General features: G+C 31.5%; 2 protein-coding genes and 1 long non-coding RNA gene across 7 annotated transcripts; 2 read left to right on the plus strand and 1 right to left on the minus strand.

Annotated features, from left to right (window-relative positions):
* Positions 1-2,974: 2,974 nt before the first annotated feature.
* Positions 2,975-4,207, plus strand: LOC131613214 (F-box/kelch-repeat protein At3g23880-like). Its single transcript, XM_058884906.1, has one exon. It carries the CDS (start codon positions 2,989-2,991, stop codon positions 4,174-4,176), a length of 1,188 nt encoding a protein of 395 aa, XP_058740889.1. The 5' UTR covers positions 2,975-2,988; the 3' UTR covers positions 4,177-4,207.
* Positions 4,208-5,084: 877 nt separating this feature from the next.
* Positions 5,085-8,856, minus strand: LOC131643663 (uncharacterized). 5 transcript variants are annotated; one of them, XR_009296257.1, is made up of 5 exons: positions 8,286-8,856; positions 7,203-7,358; positions 6,563-6,637; positions 5,628-5,912; positions 5,085-5,527 (listed from the first exon to the last, which is right to left on the minus strand). It is a non-coding gene; the product is annotated as an uncharacterized LOC131643663 (long non-coding RNA). The 5 variants fall into 5 exon arrangements; XR_009296255.1 differs by having other exon boundaries at positions 5,088-5,527; positions 5,628-5,867; positions 8,286-8,855; XR_009296258.1 differs by lacking the exon at positions 5,628-5,912 and having other exon boundaries at positions 5,091-5,527; positions 8,286-8,852.
* A 12,327-nt stretch (positions 8,857-21,183) lies between these two features.
* On the plus strand, positions 21,184-21,960 carry LOC131649978 (uncharacterized). Its single transcript, XM_058919725.1, has 2 exons — positions 21,184-21,492; positions 21,580-21,960. Exons 1-2 carry the CDS (start codon positions 21,184-21,186, stop codon positions 21,958-21,960), a joined length of 690 nt encoding a protein of 229 aa, XP_058775708.1.
* The last annotated feature ends 4,774 nt before the right edge of the window (positions 21,961-26,734 follow it).

A 26,734-nucleotide genomic window follows, 5' to 3' on the forward strand; every position in this document is an offset into this window, starting at 1 on the left:
AATTGCTTGGAGTACAAGAGACTAAACACACAGACACAGAACTACGGTTCTTCATAATTAACAAATCTCTATGCGTTCCAAGTTAGAATTGTAGTCTTCTTATATGCAGCTCTTGGGCCTCAGGCTTTCCAAGAACCAAATTAAGGTTAACCAAGTTAACCTAATTTACACGTCATCAGGTTGTTACAGAATGTACTGTTAACGAAATCTTCTAAGAGAAATATCCAGCACACAATAAAATGTTTCCTAAATTGTAGATTGAGAGAAATCAGAAAACATAATAGTAAAACATAACAGCTCCTGCTGTCAGACATGGATGTCATGACATCGGTCATGACATTCACTGATAAAACCTATATTAGCTTAAACATATGCAGCCTGCATAACACCATATAAAACATATCATGACATTGGTCAAGACATTAAACACCCAGGTATGTTTTACCACAAATGCAGCCAACATGAAAACACTAACAAATCCAAAAGGAGCAACAGGGATATCCTCAGTCAGAACGTGGGTAACCTTTTTCAAAGTTAAGAAAAATTTCATCTTAGCTTGCCAACATTTGAAATTAGATCCCTCAAACTTGAATGGACAATAACGGCCGCAGTAGTACCGATATTTTCCTCAGTAGACATGGCTGTTACAGAGAACGTCTTAAAATTGTTGCTTTTTCGGTTTTGAAAATATTGCCACGAAGAAAATTATCAACTAAGTTGAGGATCGGTACGCTTTCTTTAAGATATTTCACGGTATTCCCAAAATTATGCAAAACATATCTTAAAACCCACGACGCCTCTAGGATAAAACAACTCGTTCAAGAAATACGATTCTCACTTGCACTTTTGATGAATCGGTTGAAGTAATACACCTTCAGATGGTATAACAACCAGTCATAGTATCTAGAATAAATCCAGTTGGAAAAACAGAAAAGAAATATTTAAATGAAGCAGAATAGGGAAAGAGAAGAAAGAATTCAAATGTGAATTCTAGAGTAAGTTGCAAATGAACGAAAGAACTCTATTTATAGGCAACAGATCCAACCGAGTGGAAAAAATCGTGGGAGAGTGGAACTGGGCCAATCAAACTAGCTGTTTTTTCAACCGGACTGAACCGAGCCGGCTGTACAGCGGCGCGCACGCGTGTGTATCTTGACGGCTTATGGGTGTGTCCTCCCTCCAAAATTGTTGGTGCCCTTGGGCCCAACAACAATTGTCCAAGTTGGAATATGTATACACTACTAATATTTGTATTTCCTCCAATGTGGGACTAAAATGAATCTTTTCAAATTCATTTCCATACTAGTTCTCACTTGTGCTCATTTATTGCCCATTTAATGTCAATAAATCATTCCAACTCCCACTCCAAGTTGACATCATTCCAAGAATTCTAACACATAATTCCTTGAGTCAATAGTATTTGGTGCAAGAACATTCCACCATCTAAGTCAATGTTTGTTTGGAGATTGATGTCATTCAAAATTGCTATTTATGATGCTATTATATCTAGAGGGTGCTCATTGGCATCTTGTTGTTTATTGTGCAAATCAAGCATAAAATCTATGGAACATTTATTCTTCAATTGCAGTTTTGCAAGATTGCTATAATCTATAATTAACCTACTCAATTAGAGGAGCTATAAAAAATTTGTTCTACTGAGTCCCCACAATCTTCTCTTATCCTCAAGTCTTCTTTGATAGGGATTCTCAATGGTATCTGGTTTGCTAGGAAGAATGTCTGATACATGCACACATTTATCTCTAACAACAACACAATTGTAAGTATAAAAGCTCAAGCCACCATCTCTGGTAATAATTCCTCTGCAACTGCCAACTCCTCCATAGGGAACTTCACTTTTCTCAAAGCCTTTGACATCAAGATTCACTACCCTAGAGCCTAGATCATTAAGGAAGTGATATGGCAACCACCTCACTTAAATTTGTTAAAGTGTAATTGTGATGGTGCTTACTACCATGAATCTCACAACTCGGGTTGTTGTGATATTTTCAAAAACAACCATGGAGAAGATACTCCATCATTGCCTTCTCGGAAAATCTCAATATTATATTTTCCATTCAAGATGAATTCAAGCAGTAATTAGAGCTATTTTGATTGCTCTAATATATGAATAGAAACGGATTCTCTTACGGTGGTCCAAGCTAAACTAATTTAGTAATCATAATACTTTTATAAAACAATCCACATCACTATTACTATTTAAAAATGGAAATTAAAGTTATTTAAATTTTAGAAATTAAGAATATAAATTTAAAACCAACCAAATATTTTTAATGAAATAAATTATATTTGGTTAAAAATTTATAAAATAATATAATATATGGGATATGTGTTCTCTTCTCATGTTAGCAAATGCATCTACTTACTGCTTTACAAAATATTAGGTCATTTAAATTTGACATGCAACAATATTAACAAATTCTATTTTAATATATATATATATATATATATATATATATATATATATATATATATATATATATATATATATATATATATATATAATATATTAACTATATTTTAATTTTTAAGAAAACAACAAGTGTCAGACGCGCAAGTGTTTTTTGTTGGCCTTTTATTTTTTCAACAATTATTTGCATATTTTTTTGGGGATAGTTGATAATTTATACCTATTATAAAATAGATTGAAAAAGAAGTTAATATATATAATATATATTAATTATATTTTAATTTTTAAGGAAACAACAAATGTTTTTTGTTGGTGTTTTATTTTTTCAACAATTATTTGCATTTTTTTTGGGGACATCTATACCTATTATAAAATAGATTGAAAAGAAGTTAATATATATAATATATATTAATTATATTTTAATTTTTAAGGAAACAACAAGTGTCAGACGCCCAAGTGTTTTTTGTTGGCCTTTTAGTTTTTTGCATATTTTTTGGGGACAGTTGATAATTTATACCTATTATAAAATAGATTGAAAAAGAAGTTCTGGTTAAAAATCAATGGAACTAAATTTTCTACACACCTTTGTCATTACGTTTGTCCAGAGTTATAAAAGTTGTGTAGCTTTGATCTATTCAGGGGCTAAATTTTTCTCTCCAGATGGGGATGTATTATGGTGTCATCTACCGGAAGAACTCATTCTCGAGATCCTACTGAGACTTCCGGTAAGATCCCTCCATCAATTCAAATGCATTTGCAAATCATGGAATACCCTAATCTCAAATCCACAGTTCATAAAGCGCCACCTTCAAATCTCAAAAGCTAAACCAAGCTTAACCAACCAACGACTGTTCTTTTCTTTTTTCAACGAACCCCACAAACTTTTTTATTACCCTTTAAAACCATTATTTGAAAACCAATCACCTCCGGTTAGCTTCAGCCACGTGAAGGAGCCCGAATATAATGTTATAGGTTCATGCAATGGGTTGTTGTGTCTTCATGATAGATTTCAAAATAGTGTGAGACTGTGGAACCCTTCAATCATGTTGAAATCCAAAAAATCTCCAAGAGCGCTTAATTTGGTAAGTAAGCATAGTGGCTTTGGATATGATCAAGTAAATGACAAGTACAAAGTATTATTTGTTATGCAAAATTTGAATGATCCAAGTCATATTTTCACCAAAATTTATACATTTGGTGATGATTCTTGGAAAACCATTCAGAATTTCCACCATACACCCATTAGGCCCCTTCGTTTGCCTGGGAAATTTGTTAGTGGAACTTTAAATTGGATTGTTAAGAAAAGAGATGTTAGCTCTAATCAAAGTGCGATTCTTTCCTTTGATCTCGAGAATGAGACCTACAAGGAAATGGTGCTTCCTCGAGATGATGGTGATGACGAAGTACATGGACATCTTCTTTATGTTTTAAATAATTGCCTTGGTGTGTGTCATGTGTCTAACAAAACTAGTTGGGTTGCATGGATGATGAAAGAGTATGGAGTTGTTGAGTCATGGACTAAACTCATGAGCATCTCTTATGACATGTTCAACAAGCAACCGTATTTACCCATGTACATTTCAGAAAATGATGTTGTTCTTCTAATGAACAAACATACTACCCAATTAGTCCTATATAACTTAAATAGTGGTCAGTTGATTAATTCATTGTATGATACATTGGAAAGTAACGATACTTTTAGGATCAATCCGCATATTTGCTGTGAGAGTCTTGTATCAGTTCCATGATAAATCAGATTTGTGAAACCTTTAAGTATTACTTACATTACTTTTGCTTCATATCCTCTTATGTTGGACTTGGGATAATGCTTTTTATTACGAACAGTTGTCTTGCAATAGTTGTAACCTTTATATACTCATTATGTATCTTCTGTTTCCATATTATATTATAAAATAACAAGTGGATTGGATTCTATCATCATCAGGTATAGCATTCATTTGCATTAGCTGTTGTTAATAGTTGTCAATATCTTGAAAAGAGGGTCTTCACATAAACTTGTTGAGAATGCTGTTTATTGATAAAATTTTGCTGATATGACTCATGTACAGAAAAAGCAAAAGAAGTTACTATTTGCAAAAAATTAGTTTTATAATTTGTATTAGGAAAAGGAGTATTAGGAAAATCGCAAGTGCAATTAGCAAACCAGTTATAACCGATGAGTTCTAAATTTCTAGATCATGAAATCATCAGTATTGTTTAAGACACAACAAGAAAATCTGCAATTAGCTACGACAAATATAGCAGCTAGTTCGAAGCTAATCTCTATCAAATAGAGTTAGTTGGAGATTTACTATGGATTAACTACAATATAGGCCGTAGCATGGATTGAGTGGCTAATTATCTTGGACAAATGTTCGTAGCAAAATTCCAACTAATATTTATATAACTCTAGCAAAAGCACAACTAAGTTGTAGTAAAACGAAAGCGTATAATTTAAGATTCCCAACTACACAGCTAGAAAACTACCTTAAAAATATCGTAGCGAATCTCAAGCTAAATTATAGAGTGATTTAATAAAAATCATTTATTTGGAGTTTTATAATTATTTCTAATCAAAACTAATTAAGCTAAATTGTAAACAAAATTATTTCATATTTGTATATCTTCATGACTAATCCACTAATCATTGAAGTTACCAAAACTCAATTTTATATTATCATTGACAAAACCAAAATACATCAAAATCACATTCTATTTCAACTTAACTTATCATAACTTTTATTTCATCACAAATCGGTTTACAATAGACTGAAACTACTCACATTTGATTAACTCACTCTACATTTGCAAATATGCATTTAAGCATTTGACACTACAGTAGTTTAACAAAACAACTAACATAAAAGTGTTGATAACTCGTGAACATCTTATGGGTCTCTTAGAGACCGCCTTAACAGATATTACTCTAAGGAACTGAACTTCGGTTGTTGGTTGGTGAATCAGAGGGTGTGGGAAAGAATCTAAAGTAGTAGTGATGTTCATCTTCTTCATGTCTCTACTTTGGATTCAATTCAACTTCATGACAAATTAATCCTTTGAACTTACCAATGACATATAAGAGTTGTTGTGTCTTTAAATCTATCCAATAATATAAGAGAAAATTGTTAGATAAAGCTCCAATACATAATCACATATTACAAGGCTATATATTGACAAACCAATAAACAAATCAACTAACCTGATCAACCATCCTTGGAAGGTTTCAGGCCCCATAAATACTCTTATGTCAGACAGGAGTGTGGTCGATGGCGGAGAGCCAGAATCCTGCCATATCGGCCTCTTTGAGGCGCCGTTATAGCGGGTTATGGCGAAAAAACACGCAATATCGGCTGATATTTACAATTGCGGCAAGCCCAAAAACTGACATATATATCCGCCATAGCGGCCATGCCGCCGCAATTTGATAACACTCACAGACCTTTTGCCAGCATCAAATTTTGACTCAAAAACACATTAAATCGGACTACACAGATAAAATTAAATGAATAACACCAAATATCGAAGAGAGTAAAAGGAGAAATTAGGATTAATATCATATTGGATTTTAATTATAGTACACATTACAAATTGATTTACAATTACAGGCAAAGGCCATAGAGTTGATGCAACAATATATCCATCTTTATAAATGTTTTTTCACATTTCAAATTATACTTATGATCTGAAACAATAACTTCTATGTGAAAATACAATGCCAATTGTAGCTAGCTTATGAGAACTAATGTAGGCTTGACAAAAAGCTCCAAAAACAATATCATTAACATTTAAATATTATGAGACAATGTTGAGCTACTTAGACCTTAATCTTAATATCTTCTTCACAGCTTAAACTTATATACGAGTGTTCTTTAACAGTTTATTTATAAGTCCACTAATGTTATTAGAATTGATTAATTGAAAGATTAATTTGGTAATTATTATTTTTAAGAATCTACCATTAGGTTTGTACCATCCTAAGCCAATGTGTTACTTAGCTCCATCTCTAAGTTTTTCAATTCCCAGGTCTGACTCCTTTCACAAGCATCAAACACAACATATAACTAAAAATAGGATTCAATCAAATTTTGATTTAAATGAATGTAAATATAAATATGTAGTTACATACACACATACCTTTATGAAGTTACCGATGTAATCACAAAACACCGTCGAAAAGTCATCTTCCTAGCCCAATTGACCATGACCACTCTACACGGAAGCCAAATTTTCAATAAATTTAGAGTGTTCGAAACAAAATTTTGTACCATAGAAACATAGTTATACACATTGTTAAAAAATTAAGGGTGAGATTGATGAAGTAGTTTTCAAGTTGCCCAAATACTAACCGAAACAAGACAATATCATCATATATTACAAATTAATAAGCTTTGTTCTTAATTGAAGCATGTACTTAGCTAACTTTAACACATCACTGTCACATAATTATATGCATGCATTGATGATCAAGATGGATCATAAAATAAAACCACTTGCAGTAACCGAATATTTTGGTTACATGCATTTTAAATGATTTACAAACTCATCTACAATGTAAAAGTTCCTACTATATTAAACAAGACTGTAAGTTTGTATGATAAAAAGCTTTGTTGGAATCATAAATTGAAGAAAAAAATTTAAGCATAAGATTAGGAATTTCATAAGCTTTGTTGAAATCATAAATTAGTCACAGGGGCCTTGCGAGTTTCCCTTTTGGTCTCCAACATTAAAGTGATTACTTTGAGTCATGAATTATAGATAAGAACTGAACAATTACCTCAAGTAAAAAATGTGTTTTATGTTCCTGGTAGTTTGTATTGGAATTGGACTCATATATCTTCATTTTTCATATCAAAAATCACTTTGCTTCTCTCATAATGAATGGAACAAAATTTCCACATACAAAGCTTGATACTGTCTCATATTGGTGGCCCTGCAATAATAGAAGAAAAATATGATTATTAAGAAGACAAACAGTTCTGAAACATCTTATCAATTTCTTATCAGTAGGCACACATTATTCTAATATGAAATTATTGTATCCATCCAATTACTCATAAATTCCTGTTCTTGTTATTGTATAAGCTGGAAATGATGTGGCCACAGAGCTCATGACCAGCTTCTACTGCATTCCACAACTCATTTCATCCTCATAAGTTCCTACTACCTCATATGACAAAAAGAACAGGACAAGTGGAATCAAAATGTTTCCAAGAAAATAACAAAGCATTCCACAACATAAAACATACATTAATATCATCAAGATTTTCACGAGCTACAACTGATGAGTCCTGCAATGCATTTCATAGAGAAATACATCCAAGACAAAATGAGAATTAGGACAATCACACTTTCTGAGTGGGGCTATAAGGTTAAAACCGCTTACACATATAATGGCTTCTTAAACAAGTTAGGAATTCAAATGTTTTATAATTAAAAGATAAAAAATAGTCAACGTAAAAACACCATAAACATTCAAATCTATCAAATTATTCGAACATAGTTAGCCAAAGACAGGGACTTGAATTACATTATACACATCTGCAGACTCTGCATAATGTTTAAACATACAACTCTTTCAATTTATATCTTATGGAGCACCAACACTTCAAATTGAAAGTGTGTATGCTGTCAAGACACAAGACAGCATCGACACCAACACAAGTAATTCTATTCAATTAATTTCATTTCCTAAAATTATCATTAGAGATATCGTGTCGACATTGAATGGATGCTCAATAGTATCATCAATATCATACACATTATTAGCGGCTCTAATCATTTATTTTTCCTATCATCAATATAACAGAAACATACAACATAATCAATTTACATTATTAGATTTCAAATTCCATGTCACCTTTTTTGAAGCTCACACTCTGAGTTTGGAACTTGTTAACGATTTGTTCAAGCAGCTTCACAACTTCTCTTAGAGCATTTCGTGACTCTTTGAAGCTTCAAATATTTTTTCTTCAACTGGATACAAAAAATCAAAACAGAACATGCGGATTTCAAATTCAATCGGAAACCGGAAGAACCTGAAATTGACAAAATACCAATTATAGATGTTAAACAGCTAGATTAGGGTTTCATATGAAAAAATGAGCAAGGATGATATAATGTGAAAATCGATTGGAATTGGAGAGAGGATAATAGATCAATATGATTGGGACAAGATCTAATCGAGAATGAGACGAATTCGATCGCAGACAGAGACATCGATCGGAGATGCAGACAAGGTCGAACGAAGATGCAGATGATCTTGATTGATGCAGACAAGGACGATTGGAGATGCAGGCGAAGTGGATCGGAGATGCAGACGAAGTGGATTGAAGATGCACAGGAGATCGATCGGAGAGGAAGAGACGAAGCTAGATCGCAAAGGAAACGCATAGTTGAATTTTTCTTTATGGATAATTCTTTTTTTTAATGAAAATAATATATATTAAAATTCTATACATACTATTTTTCTGCGAACTTGTTTTAAAAAATTGTAAAATTGAATCAACAAATTATTTAATTGTTCTTAAAAATGATTTTTATGTTTATGTAAAATTGAAAATGTTTAATATAATCTTTTTTTTGTTTAAAAAATTGTAAATTACATGCAAATTTGTTATGTTTTTTTCTTACATTGTTTTTAACTTCAAACTTAAAAATAAATAAAAAATAGAAAATACAGTAAATTAAGAACTGGTTTAGAAAAAAAACAAGTATTAGCTAGAAATTTTTATTGGTAGTTAAAGCATATCCAACCAGTCTCAAATTAACTTAAATATATAACTGTAGCAATATTTTGGTAGCTAATATGATATTTTCTTGTAGTGAGAGGGGATCTATAAGATTTAACAATCTTTGCAAATATATAAACTATTCAAATATTTGGAATTGCTATTGTAACCAAGTAAGAGAGTAGCCTTGAAGTGAGATAGGTATATAACTTGTAAGCAATTGCTTCTGTACGTAACCATTTTATGCTAAATGAGATGAATGATTCTAAAAAACCAATGAATAGCACAACTAGAGACCAAATTAACACAGACACTAACTAGTCTTTTGATAAAATGAGTCTCTAACATCTTTAAAATACAATTAGAAATAAAATAATAAAAATATTTCGGCCTCATTTTTCCATTCATCTAACAATGAAAGTAAATATAAAATAAGTCACTCTTAGCGACATATATCATTAGGTCTGTTTGATAAAAATAGCGGTTAACTGATAAGTTAGCTGATAGTTTATAGCTTATGACTGATGGCTGATGACTGGTGACTTGTAGCTTATAGTGGATGGTTGAGACTGATAGCTTATAAGCTCATTGAAGTGTTTGGTAAAATTAGCGGTTCAATTAACTTATAAATGTAAAATGACATAAAAGATATTTAATATATAATTATTTTATTTTAAATTAAAATAAATTATAAAGGTTAAAAATAGATTTTAATTAAAATAATAAGGATAAAAAAGGAAGAAAATATAATAAGCTATAAGACATAAGCTAAAACGCTATTTGAAGTAGCGTCTGGAAAATAAGCTATAAGCTAATAAAATAAGTTATAAGTTCGTGATGAAAAAATCGTTACCAAACGGGTCTAAATTATCATATGAGCTTATAAGACATAAGACATAAGCTATAAGCTCGAAAACATGTCTTACCAAACAGAGCCATTGTAATTTCTTGAATATAATTCAATGATAAAGATATATGGCAAGAGATTCATCCTTCATACCCCAACTACCTTGACCCCATATACATTTAGAAAATAATTTCATTTTGCTACATAACACCTTGGAAATACCTCTTTTATCCTTTCATCATCTAAGATTTTGTATGCGAGTTTGGATAGGAGGGATTTTATAAAATAGGAATAATTTGGTGAAACAAATATAAAGGTTTTAGTTGGGAGGATTTTGGAGGATTAGATTTTATTCATAATACTAAAAATCCCCTAATTTATGGAACTTAAAATTTATATTGAAGGGAGGTTTTGAAGTTTTTGAGAGCTTACATAAATTTTTCAAATATCATTTATTTTGTTATAATATTCTAAAAATTAAAAATATAATAATGATAAACATTATTTTATTATTTTATACTTTTGCCTATATTTTTATTATATATTTTTAAAAATATAGGCAAAAGTACTATCATAATACATTTTGTTATATATTTTTATTAAAGAGACCTACCTATCCTTGTAACTTGTGAGTACAAGTAAATCTATTTTTCTTAAAATGTAATTATTTTATTTCACTAATTTGTAAAAACAAAATGGTATGTGAGAGCAATTTCTGGAACAAATAATGTTTGTAAAACTTTGAATAGCAGTTTAAGGGATACCTCATCATATAAAGTGTTTTGGTTTGGGTTGAGTAGGTCCACAGACGAGCAGGCCCAATCTAAGGTTTAAGCTCAATTGGGCACACGTCTCCTGAGGACCGTTAGAGCGTCAAATCCACGTGGGCCACGAAGGGCACGTGGTCAACCCATTAGCAGAAAACTCGGACTGTCACCTCCAAACTCTGCGGTCGGTTCACCCAAGACGTGAGTCACTCGCTGACTCTGCCCTACCACGTAGGATCCTGGAAGTTTCTTATTTCTAGGAAAAAAACAGTGAAACTTGGCCAAGCGCTGCGGGCTATAAATACCCTCTTTCATTAGAGGGCCAGGTATTCATTCCTTACTACTCTTACTCATGTACTTGCGCACCTTTACTCTCCTTCTTACTTTGACATCTGAGTACCTTGCAGGTACACCCCCGTTCTCAGAAGATCATCCGTTGCAGGCCATGGCGATCTACTCTGATCAGGTATGATCAGTGGCGCCGTCTGTGGGAACCACTGCTTCCCCGTCTTTTTCTAGCACAAGATCAAAGTAGATTCAAATCAACCTGCGATCATCATGGCCAACAACAGCAACGCCGATAGCTTAAATCCAAAAATAACTCAATATATATTATTTGACATATTTTTCTTGAGTTAGAATTTGCATTGATGATAATCTTTGACAATAAATTAAAAAATAAAGTTATAAATTTTTTAATATGATACACATGATAAAATAAGTATTTGAATTGTAAATAATACCTGACAATAAATAGTGAAAAAAAATTTTCATTTATTTTTTTTAGGATGCAAAACATTTTATTTACTTAATTTTTTTTGTAAATTTGTAATTATAAATTATAATTAGTTATAAAATATTTTATTTACTTAAATAAATTTTAACTCGTGTCTCGCATGGATATACTTAATAGTAATAATAGAGTAAAACAAATATCTTTTTCGGACTAAATTTAATATGCAATCACTATTTATTATTTCTATGCATCAATAAATGAAAGATTGAATCCAAGACCAACTTGAAATTAGTGTATTTTATTTGGAATACGTGCGAGAATTAATGTTTAATAATTAATAGTACTTCATCCGTCTCACAATAAGTGTCATCTTTCTAATTTTTATTTGTCTCAAATTATTTGTCATTTTAGAATACTAATGTGATATTTATTATTTATTTCCATTAATTTGCCCTTATTTAATTAAAGTAAATATCAATTACTAACTTTAAAAAATTGCGAAACCTATATTTCCACTTAATTAAATAAAAAATTATTTAAAATACCCCACACATGTTCCTCTTTTATTCTCCTATAATAATTAATTAATTATAATAAAAAGCATTAGTTAACTAACCAACTACCTTCTTTCTTTTTCTCTTTTTTACTTTTTTAAATTTAACCAAAAAAAAAAAAAAAACAACAATTTAAATATTCTTTTGTCAAGTCTTCTAACCCGAGCGATTCTAAAATGATTTTCAATGCTATAAATCATTTGTAAAATCATTTCCAATACTCCACCATTTTCTCATGCTCTCACTGCCCATTTAGCTCTACATGATTGCAATTGATAAAAGGATTGTTTAGGATCCATCCTTAATGATTTTAGATGGAGCATAAATTTAGTAATTTTGGCATAAAAATAGAGAATAATTTTGTAATCTTATATTTTTATATTTTTTCTATAATTATATCACATTGATTTATATTATTATATTAAAATAAATATTTATCAATTTTCAAAAATACATCAATGTTAAACCATTACATATATAACATAAGAGGTGTGCTATTTATACACTATTTTTTCTACACTGTATTTTACACCCAGCATGATAACAAAGGAAAATGTATTGGCACATAAATCCAAGTTAAATAAATTATTGAAAAAAATAAAATTGATACATTTACTGATATTTATACGGTGTAGTGTAAGATATAGTGTACATATAACTTTTCTCATAACATAAGTGTTCGCTTATTTCATAATTCAACCATAGTTTTTTTTCCGAAAACATTTAATTGTTCTTAAGAATTTAAAATAATATGATATTTTATAATTAATATATTTATTTTTTATTAAAAATGCGAATAACGAGTACAGATATTGATACTTACATACTCAGAAGACACTGGAACAGGTGCTAATGTTGTAACCATAATGGATATAGACTCGAGTACAAAGATTATTTCCAACAAAAAAATATGGAGATGAGTATTATAGATTTGTGTACCCTACATCTAACTGGCCATCATTATTCCACTAACTTATTATTTTTACTTTTAATTAATATAATATTATTTTTTAATTAATAAAATATCACATCTTTTATAATTAATAATTCCACTAACTAATACTTTTTTCTTTTAATTAATAAAAAATTATAATAAATAATAATATTTAATTAAAGTAAATATTAGTTACTAATTTTAAAAAAATGTAAAACATATATTTCCAGTTAAATAATTAAATAAAAAATTATTTAAAATACCCCACAAGTAATTAGAGTTGTTAAAATGGACTCGATCCATCGGGTCGATCCATAAGCCCAATAATTTAGCGCGGGCTGGACTGTAACATACCTTACAAAAAACACGATCCTATCTTTTTGGCCAAACCCATCGGGCCTATGTTTTTTAGAGTCGGACCGGGGAAAGCAGGCTTTGGGATGGCCCATTCAAAAAGTTTTTGATAAATTTTGGGGAAAAAAGAATGAGATAAGAGCATCTCTAATGGTGCAACTTACATTTGAGTTCTTTATGGGACCCACTAAGCCACATCATATTAAAAGAATTTATTTAATTTTAATTTTAATAAAAATCTGATATGGGTCCCACAACTTTACCTCATAACTTAATTTGATTGGGTACTACAATCTTTTAGTTGTTGCATTGCAATGCAACTCTATTATGACATGGCATATTTAATTATTAAATTAATGGTACATGTGGAGAACTCAATAGAAGAAACTACCTTTGGAGATGGTCTAAGATATGATTGATAAATGTGTTTTCAAATGATAAAGAAAAGTTATACAAGATGAAGATACATTTTCAAGATGATGTGATCAAGAAAATGATTGTGAGATGAAGAAAAAATTTAATAAGCATTGGTGATAATATTAAGTTACTTTGTACATTTCCTTGGATATTAATTTGATGAATATTTTAAACATCACTTAACTAGGTTTATGATGACTCTCTACTTATGTTATGTACTTTTATCCAATACACATTTTTTTATAAAACTAACACAATAATATTGAAATACGGGCCGAATTGGCCCATAGGACTATACGGACCTTTCAAAAACGGATATGATTCATTTTCTATAGCCCATTAAGCAATCGGATCAGGCCGGCCAACCCATTTAAACATATTGGCCCATCAGACCGAATCGAGCAGGGTCACACCGACCCATTTGACAGCTCTACACGTTGTCCTCTTTTATTCTCCTATTATTATTAATTAATTAAGTAATTAATCATAATAAAAAAAATTAGTTAAATAACCAACTACCTTCTCTCTTATTTCTTTTTCTTTCTTTTCCTTTTTTTAAAATTTTTCAATGCTATAAATCATTTGTAAAATCATTTTCAATACTCAACCATTTTCTCATACTTTCAGTGCCCATTTACCTCTACATGATTGATTGTTTAAGATCCATCCTTAATGACTTATGATGTGTGCATAAATTTAATAATGTTGGCGTAAAAATAGAAAATAATTTTGTAATTGTTATGAAATTAACTAAAACAATATAGAGATGAATGAGGGAAAGAGAAGAGAGAAAGTAATATTGTATTATCATATTCTTTCAAGTACCATTTACATTGCAATGTGGGTATTTATTTATAGGACCCAAGGGAGATGGAAAATCACATCTATTAAGTAGGGAATAGGAAGATGAAAAACAAGAAGAATGATGGACATCCACTAATATAAGTATTCATAACACCCCCCCCCCTTGGATGTCCATTGAGGATATGCCTCATTAAAACCTTACTAGAAAAAACCTAGTAGGAAAAAAATCTAGTGAATAAAAAAGAGTACAATATCCTTTAAATGTGAACTGCCTCGTTAAAAACCTTACCAGGAAAACCCAATGGGACAAAACCATGGTGAAGAGAAAAAGACTACAGAAAATATTTATTTCTCCCCCTCATGCATACATTTATATGTGAGACGATATTCTTTGTAGTAGTTACTTAAAATGTCTCTTCAAAGTGACTTCATGTAGTGCTAATAGTTATGCAGGATTTTACGGAGTTGTTGCCATGATTTGTTTTATAGATCTCCATGAAATGGTTGTACCATCACATGTAAATAAATAACCTGTCTCTAATCTACCATTGTGAGGATATGACAAGTAACTTGTATCTCTAAGATAGCGAAGTATATGTTTGACTTTGTTCCAATGTCTCCGAGTTGGTGAATAATTGTATCGTGCTAATAGATTAACCGCAAATGATATATCAAGAAATGTATAATTAGCAAGGTACATTAGTGCTCCAATTCCACTAAGTTATGGTACTTCAAGATCAAATAATTTTTCATCCTTTTCTTGATTCCTGAAAAGATATTTCTCCACATCTAATGAGCTAACAATCATATTGAAGTAGGCAACATGTGACATTTATCCATATAGAAGCATTTCAACACTTTTCTATATAGCCTTTTTGATGTACAAATATTCCTTTATCCAAATGCTCAATTTACAAGTCTAGACATATTTTGTCTTTTCTAGGTCCTTCATCTTAAACTCTCTATTTAAGAAATTTATAGATTTTGGAATCTCTTTAGGAGTTCCAATAATATTTATGCCATCCACATAGACATTTATTATTGCAAATACTTGTCCACGTCATTTTATGAAAATACAAGGACAAATTGAGTTATTTGTATATCCATCCTTTAGTAAATATTCATTGAGGTGATTATACCACATGCGTCCAGATTGTTTCAACTCATAGAGAAACTTGTTAATAAGTGCCAATTTGTAGTGCTTTTGTATATATAGTTTTGTGGCACTTATCGTGTTTTTGTGTAAATTTCGTTGAATAATCCCCTGTTTAGTGTGTAAATACATTTGGTTTGTATATACTCGTGTTTTGATTCATTTGTGTACCTTTTGATAGTTTTCTATTCATTTCGTAGGTATTGATGCGTATTTGGAGCATGAGCAATAAAGTATCGAAGATACGGCTTCAAACGCGGGATTTTGAACAACAGAACCAACTCATCAACGAATAAGGCTCACAATCAAAGAATAAAAAATATCAATTTGGTTGATGTTTTGTCATATTTAGATAGGAAATTGAATAAGCTTTCCAACGCTTCAAACCGGGCGCAAATCGGAGTTACGGTTCTCAAGTTATGGCCAAAACATTGATGTTGCTACTGGTGTAATTCGTCTGATTGGCTCGCCCGGCGAATCTGGCAGGAAAAAAATAGGTTTTAAGGGCCAAAAACACATTTTTTTAGGTTATGATTTTGGGTTATTTGTTCCCAACTCCATCAACCTTCATTTTTTGGTAGAGGGAGGCTTTGAAACATCAAATGGGGTTGCATCTTGATGATCGGAGGTCGAATTTTTCATCGATTGGTCTTGACAAACCAAGAAATATTTGGTTCCTCTTCTTCTCTTCTCTTTGTATACTCTATTTTTTGGGTATGTTTGTATATTTACTTTGAACATATATATATATATATATATATATATATATATATATATATATATATATATATATATAGGGCATATCATATGAGAATGTGAAAATGAATCTGAACCATTGGATTTTAAAATAAATTGTGGAGATTATGGGTGAATCTTATTTTTCTCTCTCCTGCATCTTGAAATAAATGAAGTAGGAGAGAGAAAAAAAAGATTCACCCATAATCTCCACCATTTATTTTAAAATCCAATGGTTCAGATTCATTCTCACATTCTCATATAAATATGTCATTCTCATATGATATGCCCTATATATATATATATATATATATATATATATATATATATATATATATATATATATATATATATATATATATATATATATATATATATATAGGGAGCATATCAAGTGAGAGCATTTTTAAATGAGAGATGAGAGGAAGAAATATCAACCGTTGGATTTATCAAGAGAGAGAAATTAATAGCCTCATTAATGTATTAACATTCTCTCTCTTGATAAATCCAACGGTTGATATTTCTTCCTCTCATCTCTCATTTAAAAATGCTCTCACTTGATATGCTCCATATATATATATATATATATATATATATATATATATATATATATATATATATATATATATATATATATATATATATATATCATGGTTGTATAATACATGCTTTACAAATCAATTTTGTGCTTTCCTTGATCTTTTTGCATTTATGTTTGGATTTGTGTTGTTGTAGAGTTAGACCTCACAAATCTTGATTAGGGAAGGAAATCTATTAGTTTCTAGATTCTATAGATAGATTTAGAGCTAATAATCATGTGGATATCGAAGCTTAATGCTTCTGTATTGTTTGAGTCGGTTGAGAGATCGTCGACAAGAGTAATACGGTTTTTCTCTCAACTCAGTGTTGCAGAGATGGGCACTATTGTGAGCGATATGTGATATTTTGATGAGTATTATATGTTGAGTGCGACTTATCAATATGTTTAAGTTTGTTTTGAGTAGCGTAAATTCATGCTTGATAGTTTCTCCTCTCTAAAGAATGTATTCTTTCTTGTTCATATGTTTAATTCCCACATTTACTTTTTACCAATTCAATCCAAACTTATAACTACGGACATTGTTGAATGGCAGTTCAATATCACTAATCTCTGTGGACACGATAAATTCTCGGATAAATACTTCCAAAACTTTTGTTGCTTGCCGCTTTACCGCTTCAGCACTTGTTCAATTTGATGGATTTGTTTTCTCGAGATCCAAAATTATGTGTCTCTAGTACATTGAACCTTTCATGAAGTTTCATGTAAATGTCACTATTAAGTGAACCATATAAATAATATGTCATAACATTCATCATGTTCAAATTAAGTCCTTCATGTGCTACAAGGCTAATTAAATATCCAAAATCGATTGAATCCACTACAGGTGAATATGTTTTTATCAAAATCAATCTTAGGTCTTCATGAAAATCATTGAGCAATAAATCAAGCTTTATATCATTCTTATTTTGTTATTTCACAAGAACTCATTTACATCTAATTGGTTTCACACCTTGAGGTATTCGGACTACAAGTCCAAAATTGAGTCACTTATAAAGTGAGTTTAATTCTTCTTCAATTGAATATATTCATTTTGGCCAATTCTCACTTAGTCTACAATCTTTAATAGAGTTTGAATCATGACCCTCATTATCATTGATCACTTTTAGCGATATATTGTATACAAAAACTTTGTCAATATTGACTTTATTTGGTTATCTCAATTTCAGTTTCATTCTATTTCATCCATAACATAATTTATCGAGATATTTTTATTTCATACTTCAAGTACTTGATTTGTTTTTCTACAACTGAAAATTAAATTAGTTCAAAGTGCTCTTAGAATTTTCATATCCTCACTTGGGTCATCTTTAACTTTAGTTTCTTTTTTTGGTAGAGGACTTTTAACATTGGAACCAACTTTCCTACTATGCTTCATGCATAGTTTTAATTCATTTGCAATATTAGATTGTCCAATAGGAGAATCCACTTCAATTGTAGTATTAGCATCTATAATTGGTTGTATAAAATTTGCAAATGAATAATATTTCAAACTTCTGGTTCATATTGGTTTGTACTAGGATCAAGATATAAAATTGTTCATTAAACTTCTTGTTCATGATTTCAACTGCTAATTCCCTCCCCCTAATATTGAAAAAATTAATTTATTAAGTGATAATCAGCCTACTGGGCCGTAATCAAGTATTTTATTATTTGCTCCAATTGTATCCTCAAAATTGGGATTCATATCAATTATATTTTTTCAATATTCTTTCATGATTCATCTTATTGTATTATATTGGAGCAATTGGAATATACACAACACATCCAAAGATTCACTTAGATGAGAAGTACTAGAATAAATTAGGGAGGACTAAGATATAGTATCTTGTTTGCTTGATGCGAATAAATATTTTAATGTACTTGATTGCATATTTCCAAAGCATAATTTAGAAGTTATAATCTCATAAGTATCAAACATATAACTAACTTTAGACGTCTAAAGAATGGATCTTCAAGTCCTTTTTTTTTCATATGAACATATCTTACTAGATGTTCAATATTAATTTTTAATAATATATGTGATACTTATCAAGAAAGTTCTGAAAAGAAATAAAATTCAGAAAATGAGATCGTTGTCTGAGAAAACAATTTGACAAACTTATAGTTGTGAGTAGACAATAAATATTTTGTATGATATTTTGGTCGATGCAACAATTAATGTCATGAAAAAAATTAATTTTTCTGATTTTTAATTTCCATTAGAAACAGACAAAATTTACCGGATTGAAGAAACTTCGGGTTCTTTAATATTAATTATTCGCATCATATTATATGTGAGATGACCCAACCGGTTTTACCAACGACACATTTAAGTGTAATTTGTAAACTCCTGGTTTACAATAACATGTGCTTCAATTGTACTAATATAAGTATAGAACAAGCCTGAGAGAAAAGCTGCTAGCTTTTTTATTATACATTTTAGGTCTAAATTCATTTGTGTAATACAAAGATATTCAATACCTTCAATATAATTCATGTGATTTATCTATGACAAAAATATTTGGCAAGACATAAAGAGAACACACAAAAAGAAAATATAAGAGATTAAAATTCATTCGAATCTCTGCTTTATCAAAATATGAGAATCTCGGCTCTATCAAAATATGAACTTACTTTCTCGTGTCTTTAAGATGGACTAACAAATGTCATCCATACACTATACTTGTAAGAAGAAAAGAATAGTATAATCAAGATTTATATGAGAAATTTAAGCACTATTATAACAACTTTAAAATATATGCAACTTTAGACTATTGATATATTATTTAATAGGTTGCAACATGTATATAGTTTTCAAGTAATGCTGACTTAAACCAAAAAAAGAATTCTCAACTTTTTTTTCTATGAGAAACAAAAATTTCCTACTCAATCTTAAACGAAAAATAGTAAATAGAGTATTATGAGTTCTTCAAGAACTATACAATGATATGTTGTTATCCTTCGGGGATAATTTGCTTTATAAATTTTTCAAAAACTATATAACTGATTTGTTACCAACAATGATCTAAAAATTATAATCATCCTTCAGGGGTGCGTTAAAATTATGTGTCATTCTTCTAGAATGACAATCTTTTATAAGCATGCATCGAAATTACAATTAATATTATCCTAATTGAATAAGATATAATAGGTTGTTGAATAACTAATATATTTTATGAAACTAAAACAAACAAAGAAAAATATACCTAAAAGCTTGGTGCTGATAACGTGTTATGAAATTAACTAAAACAATATAGAGATGAATGAGAGAAGGAGAAGAGAGAAAGTAATATTGTATTATCATATTCTTTCAAGTACCATTTACATTGCAATGTGGGTCTTTATTTATAGGATCAAAGGGAGATGAAAAATCACATCTATTAAATAGGAAATAGGAAGATGAAAAACAAGAAGAATGATGGGCATTCACTAATATAAATATTCATAACAGTAGTCTTATATTTTTATATTTATTTTTATAATATTATATTTTATCCCGCTAATTAAGGATGACAATTTAGTTCATCTCCCGTGGGTACCAATAAAAATACCCATAACGGGTAGATAAAAACCTGCATAAATAAGTATAGGTCTTTGTTTTATTTTTTTATTTTTTTTACGTTTGTGTTTATTATGATTTTTTTTAGGATAAAAATAATTCAATAATTTGAAATTGAAAGTTTAAAATTAATTTTAAAAAATATAGATGAAATTTTAATTGAAATGTTGCTCAAAATTGATTACCATAAATTATTCATGAAAGATTTACTATTATACTTAATAGTATAGGAGTATGTTTTAAAGAATCAATATCAATGAATTATCACTATTATTATTAATGATTTACTTCTTTTCAATAAAGTGACAATAACTAATATCTATTATTGACATGTTATTAAGTCATTTACAGTCCATTCAATTATAGAGTACATGGACACTTGTGGATTCAAAAATTACACAAAATACGGTGGTGATGGAAAACCCTCTGCTAGGGTTTATTGGCCCCTCTGCTACGACGCTAGGGAATTCAACTCCGAGTAACACGGAAAAAAGCAAGGCTGAAGTTGACCTTCAGAAGAGAGTAGCAAGAATGTAAAGGAAGGGAAGGGTGGCTTGATTGAGAAAGGTGTCTCATTCAGAGACGCCATGGTTGGGAGGAAGGGAGAAGCAATGGATGAGGAAAGCGAAAGCAGTCAGGTTGGTGTAGGAGAGTCAGAGGCTGAGTGGGGGGAAATCAGAGTAGAGGAAGAACTGATAGGTGGTTATGAGTGTCCTAACTTCATCTTTTCGGAGAAGGAAGAGAAGCGTATTCAAAGACCTTGGAAGAGAGGTGTTATAGTCAAATTGTTGGGAAAAAGAATTGGATACAAGGCGCTGGAAAATAGGTTGAATCAAATGTTGGTTCATAAAGGCATTATTGGTATAATTGATCTTAGCAATGATTACTATTTGCTGGTATTCTCACATGAAAATGATAAGAAAGCGGCAATGGCGAACAGTCCGTGGTTTATCTACGATCATTACCTAACAGTGAAAGACTAGAGGCCAAACTTCCAACCGGAGATTGATACTATTAATGAAGTGGCAGTGTGGGTTAGAATTTCGAGTCTCCCGGTTGAATATTATGATACGAGGGCACTCTTTGTTTTTGGTTATCGTATTGGTCATACAGTAAAGGTGGATAAAAGAACTATCAAGCAAGAAAGAGGCAAATATGTTCGGATCTGTGTTACTATTAATCTGGCAAAGCCTCTTCTTGCAATGCTGAGAATTCAAGGGAGCATTTATAAGATAGAGTACGAGGGATTACCCTTGCTTTGCCTAGTGTGTGAACGTTATGGAAATTACAAGGAGAACTGTCCAACAATCATCAGAGAGAAGCACGCTGTGGGAGAAAGCAGCAATACTGGGGGAGAAGCATGAATTATGTGGGGAGTGGCGGTAATGGTAGGAAAGGTGGAAGAGGGTCCTTGGAAAATAGTTCAGAAGAAAAAGAGGGTTAGGAAGACGGTATATGGTCAGAGGAACATAATTCCGGGAACGTTAATGAGAAAGTAATTGCAGGAGGATCTCATTTTCTTATTTTAGGAAATGAGAATCAAGGTGATATAGATGATTGTAATAATAATAATGTGAATCATATTAATTTTGAAAATAATAATGCTGATAAGGTGATCCCTAGTAATCATACAATAGAAGGAGCCTTAAATGACATAAAAGTTGGCATTAGCGTAAATGATTAGGTGGCAGCAGCGAGGAAAGTTGATAAGGAAGATATCATAGATTCTTTAACATCGTTGGGAGTTAATGGTGAGGCCGAGAATAATATTACTGCTTCACGAAGTCAAAGAAGTGGTACCAGGAAACATAAACTGAACGCAAAAACAAGAGATCAACCCTAGAAACACGGGGAGGTATTCAATTGAAGGAGAAAGTTGGAGGTATCAGCAGATCTGGTGTGGAGTATACCCTAGAGAAGTTTATGGCGGGAGAAACTGAAGAGGTTGCTCAGTATAGAACTTTTAATTTATAGAGGAGAGAGAAAAATGAATTATTGGAGGAATTGAGAGGATTAATGTGTAGGAATAAGGTTACAGGTGTTACACATGCAATGATTATAAGACCCGTGCAAATGAGGGAGATACTATTGTTATCGATGAGCCACCCGATATAAATAGTATACGTAGAATTTTCTCTTGCCCTATTGAGAACCCTCATACTTCGGAGTGTCTCAAGATGGATGGGAGCGAGAATAGTTCTGCTGAGGTAGCAGGATTTGAAGACGATGTTGATGTTATGAAGGAGACTCCGTGTTGAGTTGGATTGCGTCTGGAACTGGTTCACTCATATTTATCGTTATGATGTGTACAAACTTAAAAATAATGTGTTGGAATTGTAGAGGGGCCACTAGTAAGGCGTTTTATAGATATTGCAAGCAATATTTGGATAGTAATAATCCTAGTGTGTTAGTAATCTTTGAGACAAGGTGTGATCCTCTAAAGATTAAGAAGGTTCTAATGAAGCAGGGATTTGATATGATGGAATATTCAGATAATATGGGGTTTGCTGGTGGTATTGTTATAACTTGGAAATCTAGTGATATCAGTATCTAAGTACGTACGAAAAATCATCATTTATCCACACCAAAGTTTGTATGGAGCATAGGGAGGAGTCGTGGTTTACGACCGTCTATGCAAGTCATAATGATAATAGTAAGAAGTTGTTGTGGGATGAGATGAAGAATATAGCTCGAGATTTGAATGGGAGTTGGATGGTTGCTGGTGGCTTTAATGATATTGACTTTGTTAATGATAAGAAAGGAGGTTTTCCAGCTTCCATTCAAATATGCCAAAAGATGAAAGATATAATGGACAGTTGTAAATTGAACAATATGGAGACTCGTGGGCCTAGGTTCACGTGGAGAGGTCCTGTTTTCCATGGAGGTCAGAGAATATATGAGAAGCTCGATAGAGCCCTTAATAATGATGATTGGAAAATTCAATTTCCAGATGCATCCGTCCAAGTTTTAGTGCGTGTAGACTTTTCAGACCATATCCCCATTCTCATTAATCTTGATGATAGCCAACGTTTTTACCAAAAACAATTTTTTAAGTTTGAAAGAGCTTGGCTCATGCATGAGACATACCATAATATGCTGCAAGAAGTGTGGAAAGATGATCAACCATTTATCTGTAATCTTAGTAATGTGGTTAATGGTATTGATAATTGGAAATTTGAATCTTTCGACCAAATCAAGAGAATGAAGAAGAGAATCATGAGAAGATTAGAGGGAGTTCAACACAAGCTTCAGGTCAAGGATAATTATGGAGGTATGAATATTCTTGAGAAACAGTTACAAAAGGAATTAAGTGATATTTTGAGTAAGGAGGAGATGGTGTGGTTTGAACGCTCCATAACCATATGGCTGGTGGATGGTGATTGGAACACTAAATATTATCACCTGAAAACCTTAGCAAGACGTAGGAGGAACAAAATTGTGATGCTCAAAGATGATAATAACAATTGGATCAATGATCATGATAATCTTAAGCTACATGTGACTATGTTCTTTAAAAGGCTTTTCTCGTGCGCGCAAGGCTGGTGCAGCTGGAGCCAATCGCATATGAGCTTTCCCAAGTTAACTACCGACAATTTGAAGCCTCTTGGGGAAGATATTAGTGGAACAGAAGTTAAGCGAGCCCTTTTCTCCATGAAGCCTTGGAAAGCTCCTGGGCCGGATGGTTTTCCTCCTGGTTTTTATCACAAATCTTGGAAGATTGTAGGAACATATTTGATACAGTTTGTTCGAGATGTGTGGAAGAACCGAAGTGTTATGTATGACTTTAACAAAACATACATTTGCCTCATTCCTAAAGTCGCGCAACCTAGTACAGTGGCCCAATTCTGCCCCATTTCCTTGTGCAACACGAGCTACAAAGTTATTAGTAAGGTGGTGGTTGCAAGACTCAAACCCCTTATGTCTCATCTTGTGTCTCCCCTTCAAACAGGATTTGTTTCAGGCAGATCCATTCACGAGAATATCATTTTAGCCAAGGAAATCATGCACTCCATGCAGAAGAAGAAAGGTAGGAAATGTTATTTTTCTATCAAAATAGATCTTTTGAAAGCATATGATAAGCTGAATTGGGAGTTCATCTGGAGAATTCTAGAGGAGATTGAGCTGCCAAAGGATATTGTTAATGTTATCATGCATGGTGTTACGAGTGTAGAGACTAATGTCAGCTGGAATGGGAGTAAGAATGATTTCTTTCATCCGCAAAGAGGAATCAGGAAGGGAGATCCTATCTCTCCCTATCTCTTTCTTCTTTGTATGGATAAGTTGACTCATTTAATTGATTATGCTATTCATATGAAGCAATGGAATCCATTTCATAATGGTAGAAATGATACTAGCATTTCCCATTTTATGTTCGCGGATGACTTGCTTATTTTAGGTGAAGCTAATGAAGCTCAGTTGAAGTGTGTGAAAGACACCCTTGATCAGTTATGTTGTATGTAGGGATAGGAAATTTGTAATGAGAAGTCCAACATCCTTTTCTCCGATAATGTTTCTCGCAGCATGAGGCGCAAGCTGGTGCAACTTTATGGCTTTCGCGAAACTCATAAGTTTGGAAAATACTTAGGTATTCCCATCAAAGGAAAAGCTAATAAAAAACAAGATTTTCAGTATGGTATTGATCAAGTGGCGAGTAAGCTTTCCGTTGGAAAGCGAGAAACCTTTCCTTCGCCGGTCGTGTGACCTTACCTAGAAGTGTTATTGAAGCCATTCTGGTTTATCCTATGATGACTAACTCCCTCCCTAAAGCTTGTATGCGGGAAATTGAAAAACACCAAAGAGATTTTATTTGGGGAGACACTGATTCTAAAAGGAAATACCATGCTCTTAGTTGGGATAATATCACCAAAGCCAAATGCAGTGGGGGGATAGGTTTGAGAGATCTTACCACCATGAACAATACTTGTATTATGAAGTTAGGTTGCAAAATCCTTAATGGGGATGGTGACTTGTGGTGCAATATCCTGCGTAGTAAGTATTAGGTGGCCAAGAGCTGTGAGACCTTGCATGCTAAGCACTCAGACTCTCATTTGTGGAAGGATATTGTCAAAAACTCTATTCACCATAGGGATATAAGTATTTGGAGGATTGGAAATGGCACAACTATTAACCCTTGGAGGCAATGACTACATTGAAAAAGGCTTGATTTTAGCTGAATTAAATGTTAACATTCCTTTGGAATTGGTTAATATTACAGTTAAAGATTTATTAACTGATTCAGGAGGGTGGAATTGGGATTTACTCAGTTGGCTCAAAGTTAGCGTGCAGATGAAGATTGCTGTTGTACTTCCTCCAGAAACTGATAAAGAAGACGATGAGCTTGTGATTGCTGCCGATGAAGAAGGAAACTTCTCTATCAACCAGATGTATAGGGACCTGGAGCATAGTGGTGATGGTGTTGATTGCAAATAGTGGAGTAAAATCTGGAATCTAAAGGTGCCTGAGCGTGTCAGGTCCTTTGTGTGGATTCTGAGTGTGTAAATTATTTCAATTTTTAAATCATTGAATACAAATATTTCCAATAAAATATATATTTTGTTATTTAAACGAAGTCAATTATTTTTATTTTTAATGAATTGAATACAAGTATTAATAACATAACATACCTTTTTAAACTTTTAACTAGTACTTCTGGGACACTCGTTAGCATTTCCCATAAAAAATAACAATAAATATTCAGGTTTTGAAATATTATCGACCATTATAATAAACATTTATATTATCGATCTTTTTTTTAATTCATTAATATAAAACGGGACAAATGATCCAAATATCTTTAAATTGTGTTATTTTTATAAACGAAAACAAGTTACTATTGTTTCAAACATTTTTTATAAATAATAGTAAAATAAAAATAATATTTATATTTAAAAAAATATAATATTAATTTAAATATTTTTATATAAAAAAATTATAAACATCCATTTACTATCTCTTTTAAAAATAATATACTCATTTGGTTAAACAATTTTATCTTTATTTTATTTTATGTTATTTTAATTTTATTTTAGAAACAATGTGCATCATACTATTATCAGAGTGTGAAAGCTCGTGTATCATACTAGTTAAAAAGATGAGACACAAAAAAAAAAAAAAATAGACGCATCCAACTCAATGGAC

This window comes from Vicia villosa, linkage group LG1 (assembly GCF_029867415.1).
Source record: "Vicia villosa cultivar HV-30 ecotype Madison, WI linkage group LG1, Vvil1.0, whole genome shotgun sequence".
Lineage (NCBI taxonomy): Eukaryota > Viridiplantae > Streptophyta > Magnoliopsida > Fabales > Fabaceae > Vicia > Vicia villosa.

What these genes read in the sequence shown, in the direction of transcription:
- LOC131613214 (XM_058884906.1), top strand. Translation starts at nt 2,989, where the DNA reads ATGGAACTAAATTTTCTACACACCTTTGTCATTACGTTTGTCCAGAGT.
- LOC131649978 (XM_058919725.1), top strand. Translation starts at nt 21,184, where the DNA reads ATGGTTGGGAGGAAGGGAGAAGCAATGGATGAGGAAAGCGAAAGCAGT. An exon ending in GCAATGATTACTATTTGCTG is followed by an intron (nt 21,493 to 21,579) that starts GTATTCTCACAT and finishes GTGAAAGACTAG; the next exon opens with AGGCCAAACTTCCAACCGGA.